This window comes from Onychostoma macrolepis, chromosome 08 (genome assembly GCF_012432095.1).
Source record: "Onychostoma macrolepis isolate SWU-2019 chromosome 08, ASM1243209v1, whole genome shotgun sequence".
NCBI lineage: Eukaryota > Metazoa > Chordata > Actinopteri > Cypriniformes > Cyprinidae > Onychostoma > Onychostoma macrolepis.
This window is the reverse complement of record NC_081162.1, coordinates 22,867,655-22,892,226: the sequence shown is the minus strand read 5'-3', so window position 1 is coordinate 22,892,226 and position 24,572 is coordinate 22,867,655. Positions and strand designations below refer to the sequence as shown.

Below are 24,572 nucleotides of genomic sequence, written 5' to 3'. Positions count from 1 at the left end.
TAAAATAACATAAAATACAGATTTTGTTTAAATACATTTGTCATAAACGTTCTACTCATTTCACTTTAAAAAGTGAAAGATTTAGTTTACATGCAAATTGCTGTTATAAGAAATGAGCCAAATAGATCGAGAGAAACTGTAATAGGAACGAAAATCTTCCTGAATAAAACAGACTTTTATTTTGTTGGGACTTGTATTTTGAAATGTCGCGAGGACAGTCATATGCAATCAGGCTGGCTAGTAGCCGGAGACTTGCATCCTTATAGAAGCTATGTCAAGGTTAACTAACAAGTGTCATTCTCTTTATTTACTTAGCTTGAGCTCCACGTGGAAATGTCACCAACAAGCCTCCAGACTGTCCACAATGAGAAGTGGACTTGAAGTGAGTTGTAAACAAACGTTTAGCATGAATTTGTTGAATTGTCAGTCTGCGCCGTGGCAGGTTATGATGAGATGTGTCTCTTATGATAGACCCTCATTTGTTGTAAAGTTAAATGTTTTTCTCTGTTCTTTTTTTATAGAGAACAATTCTATTATATAAGGTCTGGACAGACTGGCTACCTTTATTTTATTTAGGTGCTTAGCATAAAACATTGCCTGTTAAACGAACCCTAGCCTGTAGTTTAGCACTTGCTTTTATGCTGAATTGTAGTCCAATTTTGATTATCTTAATTAGTGTAACTGTTTGTTTTTTAGTTGTCAGAATGCCTTGTCTTGATTTGCGTGATTTGAAAGTCTGTTTTGTTTGTGACTCATTTGTTTTAGTCAATATGTGGTGGCAGATTTAGGAGTATTTCTTCAGCTCACACAGTCACAAGGACCCTTGTATGTGGAGGACATTCACAGGTAACAAACACAGATCTTTTGTGCCTTTTTACATTTCAGTAAAAGCTAGAATATTTACATAAAACATATTACATTTTAGCTACATTAGAACAGGAAGGGATTAAGGAATATTGAAAGCATAGACAGGAAAAGTGAAAGCATAAAAAAATTCTCTATGCTTTCACTTTTGCTATGTCTTTACACTCATTATTCCTTAATCCAGGGCTTAAAGTTCTCCGGCACCGTGCCCTAACCTGCACTGCCCCGCCCGTTGTGCCGAATTCTGACCCCTGCCAGATTATTACCCCCATAGTATTGGTAGGTTTAGGGTTAGGGGTGGGGTTAGGATTAGGCAATCAGGTAGTGATTTCAATGAGGGGGGTAATAATTTGGCAGGGAGTCGAAAATGGGCACAACACCGGACATAATGTTGTACATAACCGGACAAATTGTTATACATAATATACTTAAGTAGGTTATGTTCAGAGCTGGGTAGATTACTTACAAATTGTAGTCCGTTACAGATTACAAATTACATGACAAAAATTGTAGTCAGTAACGTAATCCATTACATTATACATTTTAGGTAATATAATCAGATTACTTTTGACCTAACTCGTTTATCACATTGATTTAAACAGGATAATCTTGATCCATAATGATGTAAAAATACAGTGAATGAGTGAGAAAATATATTCCTTTCGTTGTAATTAACAACATGAAGTGCATTAAACATTATATTATGTCAAGCTTTCCCAAACTGGGGTTCGTAAAGAAACTGCAGGGGGTTTGTGAGTTTAATGAAAGGCTAACAAGTAATTGAATCATAAAATGTAAAATTAAAATAAATCGTTTTAAATAACAATCAAAATAATTCACTTACTAAAAAAGAAGAACTATTTTTTATTTATCTGAATGCCATATGACCATTAACCAATGTCAGAGAACCGTGAACATGCAAATATGATACTTAATATTTATTTTTAAATCTCAGGGGTGCTTAATGGGGTCATTGATTATGATTTCACTTTTTTAACTTTGGTTAGTGTGTAATGTTGCTGTTTGAGCGTAAACAACATCTGCAAAGTTATGATGCTCAAAGTTCAATGCAAAGGGAGATATTGTCTTTTACAGAATTTATGATTGACCGGCCCTTTAAAGTAAATATAGTAGGTGAAAGAAGTTCAGATGACAAAAAGTTTGAGAGTGTCTGCAAATAAGAAATATTGAGAATTTGTGCATTTTAATGAGTTTGAAAAACAAGCCTTTCAATACATAATAATACATGGTTAAATAACCTACTGAGTGATAATTCTAATAAAAATGAATGTGTTCATCAGTAGTTGATGCAATATTGAAACACTTCTTAAACCTGAAATTATTTTTGTAAATCCAGTGGTCAAATGCTGTGTCGCCACCTGACTAGTAACTGATCTCTGTGTGAATGTCCACAAAACTGGACTTTCTGAGTTTATATAAGCGGTAGACTATTTTAGAAAGGAAAATTTAAAAGATAAAAAAGAGGAATTAGAGAGAATCAATAAATGAATCATTTATTACTATTGTGTGAATATGTAATCAATAAAAAAGTAAGTGTAGTCTGATTTCGAGTGTTTTAAAATGTAACTTACTCTAATTACAAGTACTTAATTTTTGGAATCTGATTACGTAATCCAGTTTATATGTAATCAGTTACTAAACAGCTCTGGTTATGTTCATATTATGTATAGGCATATTACATTGTGTATTTTAACAGTGTTGTTCAATAAAACCATTTTTGATATTTTATTTGAGGCAATTATTATTTATATATAGTTTATATATAAATAGTCATATTAAAGCCTGGTTTTCACTTAGGTCTATTTGTGTTAAAAAAAATATCAGATTACTCAATTGTCAAAATAATCAGTAGATTACTTGATTACCAAAATAATAATTAGTTACGGCCCTAGATTAGTTAAAATATTTCAAAATGCAGCTGCATTGCTTTACTTTTTGTAATTAAAAGACAAATATTTTGTCATTGAAAATTTCTTAAAAATAGTATTAAAATATTGTCTCATTCTAGTGAACCAAGTGTCTGTATTTTGTCTCGTCTTGTGAGCTAAGTGTATTGTCACACCCCTAGTGTCAATAAGCGGTGATATAGCTCAACATTTTCTAAGTGTATGATATAGCTTTCATTCTTCAGGTCAACCATATATTCATGAAAAAAAATCAGTTTGAATAAGGAGAGCAATAACTTTTCCATAGTATCCTTTCAAATGTTAAAGGTGCTACAGTCATTGCATGCTTTGCATGTGCTGCCTGCTCTGCCCCACCCCGCCCCACCCCACCCCGCCCCGCACCGCCCTAACCCGCCCTGCCCCGCCCTGCCCTGCCCTGCCCCCGGAAAAAAAGTTCAGGCTCAGGATTTGTTTTTTGCTTTAACCCCTGTTAATCCCTCCCTGTTCTGGCTTCTACTGTTTTGAATGATGACAGAAAGCTTTTATTATTCCCACTTATTGCCATCCTATTGATGAATCACTTGTATTCCTCAACTGTAAGTCACTTTGGAAGAAAGTGTCTACTAAATGAATAAATGTAAACTTTCTAAATCAGGTCTCAATGTCTAAAAGTTTAAATTAACTTCTTTCATCCATATTAACCAATATTTAAATATTTTCAAGTGGTTTGATTGGATTCTGAAGAGAAGGGAACTCCATTTAAGCACACCGCTTGGAGAAGAAAAGGCACTTCAGTTCAGGTAAATAGTGTTCGCTAATTCTCAGTGTAAAATTAAATTTTGTTATAAACCACTTATTTTTCTCATTTGTTATTTGCACATTAGCATCATATTCACTAGTATTTTGCAATGATTGAAAACTATTATTTTCTTAACATACACAGTGATTGTTTTGTATAGAGATCTAACAGAGACAGAATATGAGAGACTAGCGGATGAGACACTGGATGCATTGGCAGACTATTTTGAAGACCTCACAGATGAGAGCTTCACTGGAATGGACTATGACATTGTCTTCTCTGTAAGTTCACATGCCCATATTCTCACATCCTTTCATGTTAAATCCCTGATGTGCTTTTACATCTCAACCTTATGAAAAGTCTGTTGTGCCTAGATGTCCAGTAGGGGTCAATGTTGGTCTGTGTTAGGCTGTTTGCAACCCATTTATTTGGATGAACCAGGATCTTTAATTAGAAAAAATGTAGACTAGAGCCATTTGGAGGAGTAAATTGATTTCAAATACATGATATTATAGTTATTATTCTTAGATAAATTGATATAGACCATTGCCATTACAAAAGTAAACAAAAATTATAATTGGCAAGATTTTAAAAATTTCAAAATTAAAAAAAATGGCAATAATGATTTATTTAATTAAAATATTTTTGTTTCCCATCTTTTCTTAAAGTTACATACTTCACCTGTCATATAACCCATTTGTCTAAACTTGATATCCCCAGCCTTTTGTGGAGCATTGCAATTAAGTTGTTGCTCTGTAGGGTGAAAAAGGAGTCCTAAAACGTTTATGGTGGTATCTTTTCTCTTCTTCTTTTATAGGAAAAGAGGTTTGTTTGAGTGTTATTGTTGTTGAGTGCTCCTGCACGACTTCTCTTTAAGAGTTCACTGCAAAAAAAAGCCATTTGTGCAGCAGCCTTTGTTGCAGCACCATGCAGAGAAAATGCACGTCTCCTGAAGAATTTATGAAGGCTGTAAACACTCCAGAGCTTTTAGCATGTTATTGTAAGACTGGAGTAATGCCACTTTCAATCTTTTCACACACACACACACACACACACACACATGCATTTATTCATTCATTTATTTAACAAATATCTTTCTCAAACCCAGTGAATGATTGAGTCCATGCACTCATTTCAGTTTCATTTAAGCATCTGGTGGGTGGCCAGCAAGCCCTGCTGACAGATTGACTAGTCATTCACGCTCCTTGCTCTCCTCTGGCTGGATAAATGTCAGGCGGTGAGCTTCCTGTTAGCTACTTACTCTGAGCGGCCCATTTTTACACCTCTTTATAGCCTCACATGCAACCAGCAAACACAAACAGCTGCAATCGTCCCCTTAAATGGGATTCAGAAAATTCTGTTTTGCACACTGACTCTGTTGCTACAGCTAGGATGATATAATGATACTGCTGCGTCCCTTTAGATCAAACATTCAGAGAGCTGTGAGCCAAGGTGCAGTTGACAGATTGAGCCATGTTCCCAGTGCTTAGCCTCGGATCTGACTGTACACACATATATAAATCATCTCTGTTGAGGTTCTTTCATATACATTTGTTACACATGATTAAACAATCATTTTGTTCGTTAAGAATTCAAGACCAGTGGCATTTTGGCATCAATTTAATTGTCAGAGTTTGTGGTTTAAATGGGATATTGTGATTTAGGATCACTATCATTCAGTGCTGTGAAAAAGTTAGTAAACCCCTTGAATTTATTTATATTAAATGTTAGACAGCAGGTGTGTGTATATATATATATATATATATATATATATATATATTGTTTTATTTAACATTATTTTCAGAAGTTGGGAAAAAGTAAGCGGACCCATTCATTTAAAAAAACAATTATGATTCTATATAATAATTAGTGCTGTCAAACGATTAATCTCATCCAAAATAAAAGTTTTTGTTTACATAATATATGTGTGTACTGTGTATATTTATTATGTATATATAAATACACATATACCTTATATATTTTGAAAATATTTACGTGTATACATTTATATATTTATATTCTTATATTTTATATTATATATAAAAATATTTAATATATAAACATAACATATTTTTCTTAAATATATACTTGCATGTGCTTGTATACATAATAAATATATACAGTACACACACATATTATGTAAACAAAAACTTTTATTTTGGATGCGATTAATCGTTTGACAGCACTAATAATAATCAAAGAAAAATCTTGACCAGGGGTGCATAAGATAATCTCAGGCAAAACTATGGGTGCTCCAGAGAGGGAACAAAATATTAAAATTGAAAGTTGATACCGTTGCAAAATCCAAAAAAAAAAGTCCACATCCAGGCACTCACTTTAATGTTAAAGCCTCAGACTGAAGCCCTCGTATGATTACATGTGTGTTAAATTTCTTAACAGAATGGAGTGCTGACATTGAAAGTGGGCTCTGACCATGGTACATACGTTATCAACAAACAGACACCCAACCGACAGATTTGGCTCTCCTCACCGACAAGGTTAGACACTCAGTTCTTAATGTTCATATGTTATGCTTAACTGTTTAATCTCAATTGTCTCATTTCTTGCTAACATATATAAATTCTTAAGTGCCAGTATTACTTTTTACTTTTAGAAATGCTAGTTCTTTTATTAAATATTAACAGTGTGATATAATGAGAGCAAATATGTTCAGTTTTCAGCTTGATCAGACATTTCTGAATGTTTCCTTTCTCAGCGGGCCGAAACGCTACGACTGGACGGGGGAGCGATGGGTGTACGCTCACGACGGCATGGCATTGCATAATCTTCTTTCCAAAGAGTTGTCCATCATCTTCAAATCAAATATAGATCTGTCACATCTCATCCATTCATGATGAGACCAATGTGAAGAACAGACACTGTTATAGATCCTTTCCGCACCAGTACTCTTGTGACTCTCACGATCTGTTTGGTAAGACCTTAAAACTGTAGCCAGTGCTCAAAAAGACCTCCTGGATTACAATATTGTAAAGATTTATGCCTCTTTTTGCATGCAGACCTACAAATTCAGCCAAAAAAGTTCTAAAAACCATCAAATCCCAAACAAGCAGACCTGTGATGAACTGTAGAGATGATTTATTTTGTCTACATCAAACCTGTACGCAATTATAAGCTTAAAACGCACTCAGAACAGCAGAAAGTGCTCTCATAATCCCTGTAAACCTGTACCTGGTTAGATTAAAACCAGATTAAAGAGATCACATTTAATGGCTCTTAAACCAGTTGGATAAGACAAATGGACACAGATTGTTTTTTGGAGGCTGTGTTTATCTGCTCGCCTGGCCCTGGTTGAACTAGAGGCTGCTAGCTAGATGCAGGAAAAGAAGGGGATTATGACAGACAGATGGAGAAGTTTTTGCTCTAAAAGCCCCCGGCCAGAGCCTTTATTCAAGTATTATCTGTGAATAACGGCATCACATCTGATCATATTCCTCAGAGCTTTACTGCCACCCTCTGATGATTAAAAAATACCAGCCCAATTTAGCATCAGTCCGCCCGTCAGTTAAAGCTGTGACATTAACTCTGGTGATACAACATAGTCCATCATTACTCCCGAGACGCTCCTTAACGTAATAGCCCATATATCGCAACATTAACTTGACACGCTGTCCATGCAGATGTTTAAATATGAGATGGATTGCACTGTGGTGATACGTTTGATGTCTTTATTCAGGTTGCATGCAATGAAACAATGGCACATCTGCTGCCGTGCTGATGTCTGATGTACTTGTCCGTTGATGCATATGTAAATATAATATGAAATAAATTAGAATGTTGTTTTATTTTCATTGTTGACACATTGTGGTTTATGGTTAATTTTTGCAGCAGCATAATAATAAATTGTTATAAATTATATAACATTAGAAATGATCAAATTTGATGCTTCATTTCATTTTAATTCTTGTCATAAATCAAAATAATACTTAATAGTTATTAATACTACTACAAATAATATATTTAATCCTAGTATAGTTATATAATATTAATTAAAACATTACTTATATTAACATCATTAAATATTAATAGTATTAGTAGTATTAGTTTTTTTATTATTTGGATTTATGAAATAAGTTTAATTTAAGGTTCTTAAGTATAAAATTTTGTAATTTAGAATATTATAATATTACATTAAATATGTATTATTATTAATAATAATAATATTTAATCATAAATACATGTGAAAATAATAATTAGTCATTTCTTTTATTTTTAATTGTTTTTTTGCAAGAAAATGTTTTAGGATTTTGATTTATGAATTAAGTTTTGTACATGAGTATAATATTTCATAATTTATAATGTTACAATATTACATTAAGTATGATAACAATAATAATATCATAAATGCTGAAATAATGTTATTTTTTTATTTCATTTATTTTGCAAGAAAAGGTTTTAGGCCAGTATTTTCAGCTGTAAATTTAATTTCAGTAGGTTTCTGAGAATCAAAGAGTCTGTGTGAAGGGCTGCTTCTCTAACTCTGTGTCTGCTCTTGTGTTGTAAATGCAACTGGTTTCAGTGTTACACTTTGATATGAAGATTCGAGACCAATTATTTTGATATAAGCTTCTCATAGTAATTGCACCAGCTGCTTTTAAATCTTTGTGAAAGCTGTAACACTCTCTGTCTTTGAGTTAAAGGGTCCTTTAAGATGCCAGATTATTCCCAGTACTAATGGCACCTAATTATGATACAAGCAGCTATTCAATCAGTGCTCACGGCCAATGATAAACGCTTCGAGCATCTTGTCTCTCTTTGTCCAGACATGAATATGCAAATGTCTATTATAGAGCTCGACTCGCAGGCCCAAAAATAGCATGAAGTTTCCATGGGAACATGGATTTATCACTGAACTCTGATGTCAATTGAGTGGTTTTGCTCCAAACAAGCCAAGGAAGTCTGAAAGATTCTGATTCTCACGCATTTTTTGGCTGTCATCTCGCCCCATTGCTGGATATCAGACATCGCCCTCGGCAGAGCGTTTCTCAGAAGAATGTCGTCTAATGTAAACATTCAGGAATACCATGAAAACATCAAGTTAAAATTACAATGCGACCTGGGAAAATGGATTCACGTGACCTGTTATGTCAAGCAACAAAACAACACTTGTCTGATGATGCAGTAATGATATTTTTGAATTGAGGATTCAATTCTGTTGCAAAGAAGAAAAAGGAACTGTTCTTCAAATCAGGTGAGTCTTGTCCTTGTTATTTTACTCGGTTAACACCAATGCCATGAATCAAACAAAAGGCCTGATGCACTTCAAATGACTCAACTGTACCGTGTAGAGATCATGTGGGCTGTTTGGAATTAATTCCACATTAAAAGAAACTGCTTAATTGGAATTTGTTGAATGTTAATTAGCACGAGTTGTTTGAACTTCAGCGCAAAATCTGTAAATCTAATTTCTTGATTATGCAAAGTTATCAAAGGGATTTCTACAATATCCAAATGGTACTGTAGTCTGCTTATGTATGCGTGTTCTCAAAGAAAGAAAAGATCATTTTGACTTTCTTCTTGTGATTGCGATGTTATAAATCAGCTTTTATTTCTCACAGTTGTGACTTAATTTCATAATATATCACATTTTGAGAGTCTCATTTAAGATATAGTCAAAATGACAGAAAATATTCTCAGAATGTGACTGTATCTCATAATTGTCCCTTTATTTTTTGTAATTGTAACTTTATTTCACACAACTGAGACATTATATCTCAAAATATGGTGTTCTGGTTGGTTGCTAGGTGGTTGTTAAATGGTCCAAGTCAAAAGAGTTAATTTTTATTATTGTCTAGATATGACTTGAGTCCCTCCCTCCAGGCAAAAATTTTACAAAAAGTGCAGCTGCTTAAAGTAATAATTCAACTCCTTGATAAGTCAGATGGTGTTGCAAAGAGCCGCCCACGCACCCCGCTTAGTTACTGTTGCTATGTCCGACAAGCCATGCCGTTCTCACGCAGTGAATATGCATCGCAGAGCAAAGATGAAACTGACAACACGCCGACAGACAAGACAGAGCAGGCTACTTTATGTATGAAACAAAGTCTCAGCTTTAAAATTTTGTCTTTTTTTTTTTTTTTTTTAAAGAAATTCAAATAAATACAGTTTTGTTGCTCTTTAATGTGTCGTGACAGATCGCTGTCGCAAGCGGCACATGAACCGATCATCTTTTCCTCTTTACTAGCTATAGCATGAAATAAACATAAATGAACATCAGAAGGTATCTTGTTTCAACCGCAGAAAGACGTCGATACACACCATTTTTCAAGTACAGGACCACCGACGTTAATCTACTCTCCTGTCTAGTTTGTTTGTCTGACAAATAGATTTTCCGTATTGATTGGTCAGCTCACCTGTCAATCCCGCGAAGGGTCAGTTGTACTGGACATGATACTGGTTTGTCAGCAGAACGCTATAGTGAGGGACATTTTGAAGTCTTTAAACTCAAGTAACAAGCAAAATGTGTGTATTATTATATTGATTACATATTGAACAATCTCAAAAGTAAGACAGACCTAACAAGAGCCGCTGTTTCAAAAAAGATAAGGTCCTTCTCAGATTCTGCTTCAGATATTATCTTAAGAAGGTCTCACAAAAGAAGCAAAAACCATTTCTTCTGCTTTGATGATATGAGTGCAATGGAGTCGCTGTCAAAGATAAGAAATTAATCTTTTACGATTTCCGGCGAATGCAGCAATTTGTCTCAATTTTCTTCAGGTTTATGGCAGAACTAGACCCTGCTGTCAAGCTCAAAGATTTAATTCCTCCACAGGCCTCATGGTACAGATACCATTAGTCAATTGGGAGACTTCAGAAAAACATACAAAATTTGACATTAACGTTTTTAAGATGATCAAAAATCTGATTATAGAAATGTGATTTAATAATCTTTTTAATATATTTTTAAATCATGTGGGTTGCTGACAAATTGAAATTAACATTTGAACAGATTTTAGTATAAAATGACAAAATATGTATATGGGGTAGTGTATGTTAGTGTTGTAACTTTTCACCATTTCCTGTTTTCACCATTTTTATTTAACTTTTTGAATTGCTTTGTTCATTTCACTGGTCCTGAGGCATTAACAACTTTTAGAAAGTAAAAATAAGTGTAAATAAGCACTTAAATAATATTGTCATAAGTGCATGCAAAATAATTAATAATATTTGCTGTTAAATGTCAATTCAGAAGGCATTTCAGAGAGATCATATCACACCACAGGACATTTCGAATTATGAAGCTATTTTGATTCACCGTTTCCAATATTTATACTGCGATATGCTGCATCCACAGAAGAAAGCAAATATTAAATATTTAACTTTTTAAATTTGAAATCACTCTTTCTTTTTAGTGATTATGTGACTACCAGGGTCCAGAATTATGATTTTTGCTACTATATATATTTCCAGCCATTAAACTGTATTTTGCATTATTTTTATTGTTTAAAAATGTCAAACATTTTGTATTATATTTTATAAAATATTTTGTCTCTGCAACAGTGACATTATTTAGCTGCTTCATTGTGTCACTTGCAGCATCATTTAGACGAGCAAGACAACTAATATTTTTGTTTAGTAGACAGCTTTTACCTTTTACTTGATTTAAAAATGATTCAGATCAGTCATCAGCTACTCTTGGCAATTGTTAATTTTGGACACATGCAGCGCAATTGAACATGGAAGTAGCTCTGCATAAACCAACACAAATACAGTTCATAGTAGGAGATAAAACATTCTCCTTTCTTAACTAAAATGCCTAAAAAGCCCATGTTGAGGTCCAGATTAACAATATATTTTCAAGGATCCTCAAGAGATTGCTCTATAAAATTACATGTCATGTCAAATGCCGCTCTGTAGTTTCTGCCTCTTTTCCCCCGGACATAAAGCATATCAAAGGTGACATTGCACTGACCTTGATATATGAAAGCTTAAGCAGCAGCTCTCAATAATAAACACGCCTGTATTAGCTTCAGACACTTCTCAAGGCTACAAGGCAATATGGATTCATGGAATGAGTATGAGCTTCCCGGATCTGAAGCTGTTAATATGACACGACTCGGAGAACATGGTCTAGCATGATTTTCAGAGCTTTGTTGACCTACATCAATACCAAGGTGATTTTTATGTCGCACATTTTTGATATTTCATTTCAGGATTATTGATTGATCTGAATCTGCTGAGACACAAAGTTGAGGGCAAGTGAAATTCTAGTCCAAAAAAAAAAAAAAAAAAAATTGGACAATTTATTGTGATTAAAGCAACATTTATATAGATGTTCCACTTAGTTCTGGATGCAGGATTTTTTTTAATGCAAACAGTACATTATGCACTTTGAAGACAGTAAACTGATAGTTGCACTGTCTATCATATGATACATGTTTGTTTCTCTACTTTGTATTTTATCTTGTTGTATCTTGTATTTGTATATTGCAGGTCATCCAAACACACTGTTTGAGTAGATTATTGTGTGCTTGTATTACAGATGATCTTCCGTTTGTGTTTCTCTGACATAAGAGAGTGGAGCGAGTCAAATAGGGTCATTGTCAGCACCAGAAGTTCAGAGGTGAGATAATGTTGAGTACGACAACTAAACCCCCACTGAAGTCAGGTGAGAAAGAGATGTCACATTTTAGAAGAGCAAAGCGATCAGTTATCTTAATACACAAGTGAATGGGGAGTGTGACCACTGCACTGGACAAGACACACTATCAAGGCTGTGCTTGTGCTTTGGATTGTTTTTGTTTTATTTTTTTATTTTTTTGCACACTACATATAAATGACAAATATTTCATTATATTTAGAAATGCAGTTATTGGTGGATATTAGAGATATTTTTTTGTGTGTATCAGAATCAGTTGATATTTGATATTTAATTGTGCATGCTCATTCTCCCCTTTTTAACATTTTAGATTATTTAAATTAGTACATTTTTTAAAACACTATTTTTATAACACTGACAGATGTAAGTAGTAACTCTTAAAATGGAAATCAATTTTCATACTGTACATAAATTTTTTTGATGGCCAAATTTACTTTTAGTATTTAAAAAGATAAAAAATGATTTGCTATACATTTATTTATTTATTTACATTATAGGATTAAAATCGGCCATTTGTTGAAAATGTTGATAACATGAACATATTAGCAAATCTCAAAATGAATATTATTTTTCTTTACTGTACATTACAATGATTGTTTTGATTTTGTGTGTGTGTGTGTGTGTAATACACAATGATGAAATTGGCAATCTGTTGAAAATGTAGATATAAAAATATTGATAGGTTTATTGGTATTGGCTACAAGTGTAATATTAGTGCATCATAAATAATATATTCATTAAATCTTTAGCAAATCTCAAGATAAATATTCATTTTTCCTGCTGTACAAATACAATGTTGTAATGCCAAAATTCCCTTGAAAATTGACTGATTTAATTTTTTTTAGATCGTTTTTTTTAAAAAGAATTATAAAATCAGCCTTAATTTTGATTAATCCATCCCTAATTATATTCATTAGATACAGTAGATGTTTTCAGGGCTTTTAAAAGCTTGAAATGGACTTATATTTTCCCATCTGCTACCTTTTGAATCACAGCTCACAACAGTCGCTATAGTGAAGCTCTTTAATACCTGGAGAAAGCAATCTGCCATTCATCTCAACGGCAGTTGCTCAGCTGTTTCTGGACCCCCTGGAAGTATGTGATTTGAAATCTGGCAAACCTTGAGCAGATTTATAGTGATTAGTCCGAACTGAGGTGTCCATCAGATGAACCTTTGAAAACGTTCATTACCTAAGGCCCTTCTGAAGTAGTTATTTTCGAAGGCTTGTGGCTGCCATGAATGTTCTCCAATCTAAGTCTCATAGGCGTCATTTACATCATTTGCAGCGCTGTTGGTGGTATGACAGGTGGCGTGCGCCCTTTGATATTTAATAGAGATGCATGAGACTACTGTATAGCAGCTCTGTGGTTTAATACATCATTTAGAAGTATTGGCTCTCCATTCAAGATGACTGAAACACAGTGTGCTAATATGAAGGTGTGAGGACACACACACACTATGCACATATTTGGGTGCAGGTTGCCAATAAATCACATTTGTGTTTCTGAAATAGTGATATTAAATTATATTAAGACATGAGAAATAAATTGGTAGCACAGGTGATGAAAATCCTCTGTGGTGTGAGTATTCATTTGAACTTGCCTATCACAAGTTGAAGTCATTGATCACAAAGCTTAGCGATTTGCTTTCCTTGATTTTATAATAGAGTTATCATACATTTGAGATCTTGAAGGTAAAGGTTTAAACGTATTTATTTTAAATCAAAGCCACTTTAAAACAGATTTTCTGTGCTTTACATATATAAAAACAAATGAATGTGCAATGCAATGTGTATTGACTGGTAGGTCGGGGCACGTTGTCACACTCTATAACATACAAGACCACTTCTAGAAGAAGAACATTGTGTAACTGACTCAAAAAAATTTACCGTTGTGATAACTAGCCCTGGTCTCCTCTACAGCTAGCTAGTAAGCACATACCCCTTGTTTAAAGTCATGACTGTGCTTACATATGTGTTCTGCTGAAAGTGCATGTGAAGCAGCTTGTATTACGCTGATTTTATATGATCGGTGCCCTTCCTAGTAGTGAGGTGGTGTCCAATCGTCCAGTGCAATGCTTATAAGAGGTCAACTGTTCTCTTCAATCCCAGAATCCCATATTTCATAATCAGAATGACCCCTACGCACTTTCCACACTCTCATGCTCACAGCAGCAGTGTACAGTAAGCTGTGGAGTAAGGCCAAAGCGCTGCATTAATTGGCCAAAAACAGCAGCCCAAGGTTGCGGCGATAGATTTTTTTTTCTCCAGGAGATTTTGTCCTTGACACTCCTCCCCCTCGCTGAGGAGCCAGCTGATGTGTTAGTCTCGTTCACATATCTCTGAAGGTTGTGCCTCACGTTTAGTGCTCCACACAACTCGTTCCTGTAGTTCATTTAGCCAGTATACTTGGATCAACAACTTTTATTGGTTCTGGAATAACATCTTTTGCAGTATAGGCTGTTGGGAAGCATCAACTCACTTATTGTTTGTTGGGCAGTTTTTGGCTGCATTTACCAGTAGAAACTAACTAGCCCATGCTAACCAGCTAAAATTGACTCTCTGGACCTAACACTTACGTTAAACATAACCTAAAAATCTGATTGGCTGATCGTAATGTCATTATGAGACTAGCTGAGATGTTGATTCAGGAACATATTTCCCTTGAGTAAATCACGTTATGCATTTTGCAGTCAGATACTTGCATATTTTGCATATTTTTGGCCAATTGGTGCTGTATCAATTGATTTTAGCAGTGATTAGTTCACAGCCTGACACCAACACAAGCGGATAATTGTCACCCATTTGCTATTCAGCTCTTAGCGATCATTATGAAAGGAGTAATCAGCACATCCTCAGGGTGCTCACACTAATTAAAGAGGCAGAGTGTTGTGACAGGGTCACCTCTGTCACTGGCACTGAACCAACACCAATACAGTTCACTCCTGTGACTGCCGTCATGAAACACACAGTAGCTCTGTCGTCATATACAGTGGACAAAAAAAGTATTTGATCCCCTGCTAATTTTGTACGTTTGCCCACTGACAAAGAAATGATCAGTCTATAATTTTAATGGTAGGTTTATTTGAACAGTGAGAGACAGAATAACAACAAAAAAATCCAGAAAAACGCATTTCAAGTTATAAACTGATTTGCATTTTAATGAGGCAAATAAGTATTTGATCCCCTATCAATCAGCAAGATTTCTGGCTCCCAGGTGTCTTTTATACAGGCAAGGAGCTGAGATTAGGAGCACTCTCTTAAAGGGAGTAATCTCAGCTTGTTACCTGTATAAAAGACAACTGTCAACAGAAGCAATCAATCAATCAGATTCCAAACTCTCCACCATGGCCAAGACCAAAGAGCTGTCCAAGGATGTCAGGGACAAGATTGTACTCAAGGCCGGAATGGGCTACAAGACCATCGCCAAGCAGCTTGATGAGAAGGTGACAACAGTTGGTGTGAGTATTCGCAAATAGAAGAAACACAAAATAACACTCAGTCTCCCTCAGACTGGGGCTCCATGCAAGATCTCAATGATCATGAGAACGGTGAGGAATCAGCCCAGAACTACACGGGAGGATCTTGTCAATGATCTCAAGGCAGCTGGGACCATAGTCACCAAGAAAACAATTGGTAACACACTACGCCGTGAAGGACTGAAATCCTGCAGCGCCCGCAAGGTACTCCTGCTCAAGAAAGCACATGTACAGACCCGACTGAAGTTTGCCAATGATTCAGAGGAGAACTGGGTGAAAGTGTTGTGGTCAGATGAGAACAAAATCGAGCTCTTTGGCATCAACTCAATTCGTCATGTTTGGAGGAGGAGGAATGACCCCAAGAACACCATCCCCACCGTCAAACATGGAGGTGGAAACATTATGCTTTAGGGGTGTTTTTCTGCTAAGGGGACAGGACAACTGCGCCGCATCAAAGGGACGATGGACGGGGCCATGTACCGTCAGCGCCAGGGCATTGAAAATGGGTCGTGGATGGGTATTCCAGCATGACAGTGACCCAAAACACACGGCCAAGGCAACAAAGGGGTGGCTCAAGAAGAAGCACATTAAGGTCCTGGAGTGGCCTAGCCAGTGTCTAGACCTTAATCTCATAGAAAATCTGTGGAGGGAGCTGAAGGTTCGAGCTGCCAAATGTCAGCCTCGAAACCTTAATGACTTGGAGAGGATCTGCAAAGAGGAATGGGACAAAATCCCTCCTGAGATGTGTGCAAACCTGGTGGCCAAATACAAGAAACATCTGACCTCTGTGATTGCCAACAAGGGTTTTGCCACCAAGTACTAAGTCATGTTTTGGGAAGGGGTCACATACTTATTTGACTCATTAATATGCAAATCAATTTATAACTTTTATGAAATGCGTTTTTCTGGATTTTTGTTGTTGTTGTTGTTGTTGTTATTCTGTCTCTCACTGTTAAAATAAACCTACCATTAAAATTATAGACTGATAATTTCTTTGTCAGTGGGAAAACATACAAAATCAGCAGGGGATAAAATAATTTTTTCCCCACTTTACTGTACACTATTTCTGTTTTGCTTTCATTGCTTTTTGATTGAGCTGTATTAATAGTTCACTCAAAAATGTTTCATTTATTCACCACATGTCATTCCAAACCCATACAGTATTTTGTTTTTCATCCATAGGAGATGTTTTGAAAATGTAATATATTTGCCAATAGTACTATACATTTCTTTAGGTGCAAAACTTTGTAGTGAGAAAAACAAGTTTTTTTTTATTATTTTATTATTAAATTACTGTAAAATCATTCATAACTCAAAAAGGTGAGCTCATGCAGTTTTTATTTTTGAATCGTAAAATTGAATACGATATATACTGTGTGTGTGTGTGTATATATATATATATATATATATATATATATATATATACATACACCAGGAAAACGTTTTGAAAGTTGTGAGTTACATAATTATGTTATCTACCTTTATACAATGCATGACACTGACTGTAATTCAATCTCTCACAGCTTCATTTTGATCTGTGTAAAATTCAATATGGCGTCCATCCTGAAGGTCTATGAATGCATCTTTTTTTTAACAGCTCTCTTGTGATGAAATCCTATGCATAAGTCAACGCCTGGATGTTTAAAGGGCAGATTTTATTACCAAGATGAAACCAGATTCAAATGCAAATTGTCAATCTTAATGCGAGTTCATGCTGTATATTTCAGTTCACTTTAATCTAAGTTAGTGCATGTGGAGAAATGACTCTGATGCATGAAAGTCTCCAATGTTACACAGCAGGGCATCTGTAATGTCGCAGCTGGAGCTAGTTGGTCAATGCTTAAGCTTCGTATTTGCATGTAAATGCAAGTGCTTAATATTTCCAAGTGTCTCAGCATTGATTGATTTAGCAGAAGCAGAGTTGCACATGTGCGAGCAGACCTGAGCCAAATGCACAGCCATGCTCTCATAATACTGCTGACTCCAGACCAGCTGACTCCCAGCAAGAGGATCATGACTTGTAATCAAATGAGGATGATCCCCACACCAACACACACACACACACACACACACACACACACAAAACACACTCTCTCTCTTTCTATCCCTTCCTAACCTTTTTCCATCTCTGTCTTTCTCTCCTTAATATTGTTTGTGTTGTGTATGAGATTGACCTTGTGTATATCCATATCGTGCGGTTTAGTTATTGATCTGAATGAAGTTGGAAACACTTTTCAAGCCGTTGAATGCTTCTGATAACCTTCTTTTCAGGAGAATCATTGTTTTTTTTTTTTTAAAGTGTTTTTATTATGTGTTTGAGTCATTATTTGTGTTGGCTATTACTCATATCATATGTAGATCAAACTTCAAGTTAAAGGGATAGCTCAACTAAAAACAAAAATTCTGTCATCATTTACTCATCCTAATGTAATATTGTTCAGTTTGTATTTGTCCATACAATGAAAGTCAATGGGGTCCAAAAAGAACTCTGGACACCACTGACTTTCATTGCATGGAATCTTGTTTTGTGTTCTAGAGATCAAAATAAAGTCAGGTTTGGAACGACATTGGGGTAAGTAAATATTTTTCGACAGATTTTTTCATTTTTGGGTTTCACTTTGACTATTAAAAAAGCACTGGGCTATGGTGTTGATAGTGTGCTCACTGTCCCATGTCAAAAGAATCTAAGTACCAGTGATCTTCAGGGTCTTGGGTCACTCCTCCAATGTAGGCCTATTGTTTTGGCAAGGTCTATTGTAGGTCTCTTATGCTAATTAAACCTGCTTTTATTTGACCAAAAATACAGTCATATTCTGAAATATTATTATGATTTAAAATAACGGTTTTCTATTTTAATATATTTATAATTTAATTTATTCCAGTAAATTTTCAACAGCCATTTTTTCCAGGCTTCAGCATCACAAAATCCTACTAAAATTTCTTGTAGCATTATGTATTTTCTGTCACCTTTGGTCAATGCATCCTTGTTGAATAAAAAATTGCAATAAAAAAGAGAAAACATTTTTACTGACCCAAACTTTTGAATGCTTGGATGTTAAAGTACTGCAAAAAAGTACTACAATACCACATCTTTTTACTTAAAGCAATACAAAATTTAAAATTCTGTTATTTTCTCAGCCTGATATTGTTCCATATCAATATGACTTTATTTTTTCTGTTCAAAATATATTTTGAAGAACACTCTAAATCAAACAATACTGAAGCCCATTGACTTCCATTGTATGCATTCACACACACACTTCTTCAAAATATTTCTCAAAACATCTCAAAGGATATCAGGCTGAGTAAATGATGACAGAATGGCTATTTTTGGCTAAACTATCCCTTTAGATGTCATTCATTCATCAAATGTCCAAATGTGTGAGTTTCTGAAAACTACTAATCCAGTATGAGAAGAACATATACTGGATAGTTAGCCTTAACAACTAATAATATTGAGCAAATACACAGGTCAGAGCTGCACAACACAGCCTAATGCAGTCATCCATGCATAAAGGATAACGTCTTATGGTTATTAAATCATATAGCCTATTACTTCTGCAACATCATAAGCTTTTATGGGTTTTTATGTGCGTGAGAAAATGCTTTCAAATCCTTTCATTGCCAACGGCTCATTGCGATGCATCTGTGCAGCCAAAACAGACCTATTCATAGATTTAATACGTGGAATTCCCCCCCGTCTCACCTCGAGCTCTTTGACAGCGAAATCCCACTTTGTGCTTGTAACCAACGCGAACATAATCCGTCCGCACAGACCGCCATCGAGTAATTTCATTTCCAAAGCTCACGCTGGCTCAGTGCCTACAACCCTGACAAGTGATTACTCATCCTACGCTTTTTTCACTTCATGTTACACGTGTTTGCGGCCGAGACTGTGCGTACATGCACCTTCACTCATTTGGGTTTAACTAGGCCTGGTAGAGCTGAGCTCGTAATCAAGTCCATTCCTATCCATCCTGTCCATGGCTGTTCATTTGAATGCCATTAGAGTGGGATCAAGAAGAGAGGCTGTGTGTTGTCTTGTGGGGTCAGTGTTAAATGCACGTAAGGACATTTTGAGCCGCAGTCACGGATTAAAGAGAATGGAGAGTCTGCATTATCTCCACGGGCTTAGTAACACAATTATCCCTCTGCTCCGTTTTCATTTGTCTAATGTTATAAAGGTCTTCCCTGAATTATGTAAGGATAACAGCCACACAAATCTCTAAATTAATGTCTTTTTCCTTTTTTTGAAACAAAAGACATGTTTGGACAAGGTCCACAGAGCCACAGTTGTAGAGGAGCGTGTCGTGGTTGTTGTTTCTCATGAACGGCCGTCCAAGATGAAGTACAAGAAGTTTTTTACCATCATGCAGGCGGCTATTGGCATCGTGCCGCTCAACAAACGAGAATTCCTTCCTCCCCCTCGAAGACTCTGGAAATCTCATGAGTAAGTGTGTGTGTTTGTGTCAGTCTGTGTGTGTGTTTAGTGGGCAGGTGAGTGTGAAGGAAAATAAAAGGTGGCTTGATGCCAAGAGTCACACCTCGCAGAAGTGCTGATGTGGTTATTTTTGGTCTCTATTTATAGCATCGATCCTGATTTAAAAAAAATATTTATTTATGATAATGAGCTCAAACTAGTCTCCATAGAGCAGAAGGACAAATGCTGTTTTCTCACCAGATTGCTGTTGGTTTTTTATGAGATGCAATTCTGTGTCCTAATGGACCGCTGTATTTCATTTGGAATGAACAATGAAGTCATGAAAATACAAAGCTGTTTTTATTTTTGGTTAGCATTCGTTGAATTTCTTGCCCGTTTTCGATGTTTGAAATATTCAGTCTTACCCATAATGCAAAGCATAATGTTTTACTAAATGAAATCTATGGACCCTTTTTCACATTTCCAGGGTTCTCAGAAGCAGAAGTCATCATAGTTGGGTAAACTTCATTTGTGGTGAATGGAATCTACACATTTTTGTGTTTTCATTTTCCAAAAGAAGAAAAAAAAAAGACTTTACAAAAGAAAATATTGAGAGATCAGTTATGTTGGATGTTGGTCAGAAAAGAGAAAGATGTCAAATTTGCCATCACTCCCTCAGCTGCTGTGTTAGAAACACTCACACAGCTGCTTTAACTAGTTTTCTGTTATTTATAGCCAAGGTAATACAACACAAAATTATAGTGTTATAAATATACGTTAAATAAAAAAAGAAAATATTAATAACTGGAGAAATGCATCACAGTTGAGCAGTTCATTAAGACATTTAAATGGGCAATATATATATATATAGTGTGTGTGTGTGTGGTGAAATACAGATTGTACTTTTTAAATATATTTATTATTTTTTGTCAATTATATCAAAAGTTTGACACCACTTTACATACAGATTCAAATTTAATTGTTTTTTTGTTTGTTTTTTTTGGGTGGATTAATGAACATTTCTTATGCATTCAAAAGTAACATAGCACTATGAAATTGTACAAAGCACAAGCAAGCATCTCAATATGTATTTTTAGAGTAAAAATACCTGGCACTCAAAAATTGTTTTGATTGCCTATTTACTTAAACATAAAAAAATATTTACATACTGAAGTCCAACTGATCTTCTTTTCTTTTTCTTTTTTTTTTTGCATACTGAATTGTGATTGGTATATTTTATCCAGATATAAAAGCTGACAGATAGAAAAGGACGCCCACTGAGTGTCGTGACAACTACTGTACAAAGCATCTCATGTAGTGAATGGATTCAGCTCAGCATCCTGCTTTCAGGCTTCAGATATTTTTAGCCAAGTCTGATTGTTTTTCTCCATACTACATTCAGTAGATGTAAAAGTTAAGCAAATGTAACTTGAGGCTTGAGCGATGTGACATTTGACATGAATGTAGGGTTTGTTTCAGTTTTCTGAGTGGAAATGTCACATAGGGGTCAGTTTACCCACGCTGAGTCCCGCGAGACAAATGCAAACCCTTCTCAGAGCGGTTCAGTCCTGTCACTCTGACACTGACTGAAAAACAAGCAGCAGGCAAACACTAGATGTGTGCATTTCTGAAGAAATAGTAGTGGTGCTTAACTCTGCAAATATTTTGAATGGGAGCCAGTGTGTTGCAATGTGGCTGCTAAGGCGTTTGGAGCATTTTTGTAGTATATTTCTATGTGGTTGCTTATTGTCCCAAGTCACAATAGTCCACAATATTCTGGTCTCTATATGACTTGGATGATTCCTCAAGTCTAAGTCAGCTGGTTTCAACCAGGAAAAAATTATTTTACTCATCTAAATTAAAATGTAAAAAAAAAAACATATTTTTTTTGATAAAGCAGGATTTTTACCTGCTTTATCAGATGCAACTGATCAATTCCTTTGAAAGTCCAGTCACAAAAATAAGTTTAAAAAAAAAGTAGTATTATGTTGATGGAATTTATTTTGTTGCCACTAAAAGTGAACATTCTACAGGGAAAATGTTTGATTATACATTGCAGTAGTAACACATCACATCATTATTAATGATTAATGCACGAATCAAACTTTTTCAGAACGTTGACAGTTTCTGGCATAGTTTATCAAGCATCATGATGGCTCACAGGAGCATGAACTTCTCCATCTTGCAGACACTTGACTTCGATATCTAAGGGATCATGTGAGCGCCGCCATCTTCATTTTTATTGCCACATCACATCACTGCACAATTGTTAAACTGTTGTTAAAAGTTCAAATAATTCAAGCAAACGCATGTTGACTGAAAATTTAATTGCTTTTAGTTGTTTTATCAGTGCTGATCACTGTACACTACCATTCAAAAGTTTGAAATCAGTATGATTTCTGAATACTTTTATTCAGCAAGGATGCATTAAATTGATCATAAGTGACAGTAGATTTTTAGTTTTTCTTGCCTTGTCACAAAATATGTTTGTATAAACTGATTTTCCTTTTGAAGTTTGTATGAATACTGAAAAAAATGCATCATGATTTCCACAAAAATATTAAAGAGCACATCAGTTTTAAACATAAGAAATATTTAAACAGCAAATCAGCATATTAGAATGATTTCTGAAGGATCATGTGACACTGAAACCTAGAGTAAAGAAGTTGAAAATTCAGCTTTGTCACAGGAATAAATTTTAAATTTAAAAATATACTCAAATAGAAAAAAAAAAAAAAAAATTAACTATTTTAAAAATATATTTTTGATCAAATAAATGCAGGTTTTCTGAGCATATTCAAAAACATTAAAAAATTCTTACTGACCACAAACGTTTGTATGTAAATGTATGTGTGAACATACATTTCATTTTTTGACCGTTATGTCATTACAAATCTGTATGACTTTTTTCCTTTGGAACGCAAAAGACATTATTTTGAACAACTAAACAACCCCATTGCCTTCATTATATGGGACAAAAAAAAAAAACTTTTCAGAAATAAACATTTGGGATTAGGTTTTTAAAAGAAAATCATGCTGAATAAATGTCACTCAGTTGCTTTGTGTATTTTTTTTTTTTACAACTTTGTTTCTGAGAGCATGTGTTTGTTAGAAGGAGCGTTGTGTGTGCTCTATATCCTGTATGTTGCATCCACATGCTGAGGAAGATTTACACAGAGAGCACCCTACAGCGTGCAGAGGACTGACTGTGTTATTGGATGCATGTTTATGTGTGTGAGAGGGCATGTCAGCTAGAATCAAGGCTCATGACTCTGTTTGTGTGTGTGTGAGGAGGGGGAGGACAGTTGCCATTGGCTGGCCGGTTCGGGGCTGCACCTGTTGTGTGTGTGTGTGTGTGTACGGAGCGCACGGGTCCTGCGCTAGAGAGTGGAGGCAACAACCTTCTCTCTCTCTTTCTCTCATTCTCTCTCATTCTCCTCATCTCTCCCACTCGCTCTTCACTCTCCACTCTGACAACATCCAGGGACCCAAACCTCTCCTCCCTTCTTCTCTCATCTCCAACTCTTCCATTCCGTCTGTCCATCTGTCCCTCTTGAGCCGTCACCATGCGTCTGGGAATTTCGGGCTTCATTACGGATATCCTCAGCACCTCCAGCAACATCTGCTTCTGCTGGGCGGAGGGAAAGGTAGAGCGACCCCTCTCCTCTCCTCAGGAGAGCAGGAGAGGAACTTAACTTCTTTAACACTTTGGCTTTCTCTGTAACACGCTGCTTTGGTGTTTTATTGTCTGGTTTTGTTGGAATCATCTTTGTGTGAGTGTTTCTTGGCAAGCAGGGGTGTTTTGATATGTTGAGCGGAGGCAGCTCGCTGTCACAACATGTGGCCGCCGAGAGTAGGAAGACAAAGACACAGAGAGAGAAACCTCTAGATTAATGACAAATAACTCTGAGGCAGACGTCTTGGTGACGCTTCTACTTGCTAGAAACCAGACTGACAGCTCTAGATGGAGTTTACTCTGTAGGATGTTGTGTTCCACTCACCTTGTTTAAAGCACTGTTTACCCAAAAAATAATTTACTCACCCCTCATGTTTTTTCAGACCTGTATGAGAAGTTTAGCAAAATGTTTATGCTGCTCTTGTTTATAAGATGAGAGTGCATTGAGACTGCCAAGCCACAAAAAATGTAAAAGTGTGAAAAAGTAGTCCACATGAGTGCTGTATTTCAAATCTTCTGAAGTTGTATGATAGCTTTGTCAAGTTTTGTCAAATTATTTGGTGCTTTAAAATTAAATGTCTTAATTTTAATTTAATATTTGCATGATTTAATTGTTTGTTTGTTTGTTTATCTATTCATTCTATATAATTTGAAATATGACATTCATTTTAATTTAAAATATGCTGTAATCTAACGTTAAATTATAAATGATTAATAAATTAAATAAATTATAAATGATATATTTTATTATGCATATTATTAAATTGCTATATAATATATACCAACGTATTTTGATATTTTGAACCTTTTT

At 35.3% G+C, this 24,572-nt stretch overlaps 2 protein-coding genes across 3 annotated transcripts in view; both read left to right on the top strand.

The window, feature by feature from the left end:
* The first annotated feature begins 211 nt into the window (after positions 1–211).
* fxn (frataxin) lies at positions 212–7,377 on the top strand. Its single transcript, XM_058784847.1, has 6 exons — positions 212–382; positions 766–846; positions 3,495–3,571; positions 3,731–3,851; positions 5,971–6,068; positions 6,287–7,377. The coding sequence occupies exons 1-6, from the start codon at positions 272–274 to the stop codon at positions 6,423–6,425; spliced, it is 627 nt and encodes a 208-aa protein (XP_058640830.1). The 5' UTR covers positions 212–271; the 3' UTR covers positions 6,426–7,377.
* Positions 7,378–13,238: 5,861 nt separating this feature from the next.
* Positions 13,239–24,572, top strand: part of LOC131545237 (tight junction protein ZO-2-like) — a 108,413-nt gene continuing 97,079 nt past the window's right edge. Inside the window, exon 1 of one of the 2 annotated variants that reach the window (XM_058783871.1) lies at positions 13,239–13,282. The gene's annotated coding sequence lies outside the window, so the exon portion shown is untranslated. Of the gene's footprint in view, positions 13,283–23,562; positions 23,733–24,572 lie in introns of those variants that run through there. The other variant, XM_058783874.1, reaches the window with a different exon arrangement.

Excerpts from the sequence above, each read along its gene's own strand:
- fxn (XM_058784847.1), top strand. The coding sequence starts at position 272 with ATGTCAAGGTTAACTAACAAGTGTCATTCTCTTTATTTACTTAGCTTG. Across the intron at positions 383-765 it reads CAATGAGAAGTGGACTTGAA|TCAATATGTGGTGGCAGATT; the intron begins GTGAGTTGTAAA and ends CATTTGTTTTAG. Across the intron at positions 847-3,494 it reads TATGTGGAGGACATTCACAG|TGGTTTGATTGGATTCTGAA; the intron begins GTAACAAACACA and ends AATATTTTCAAG.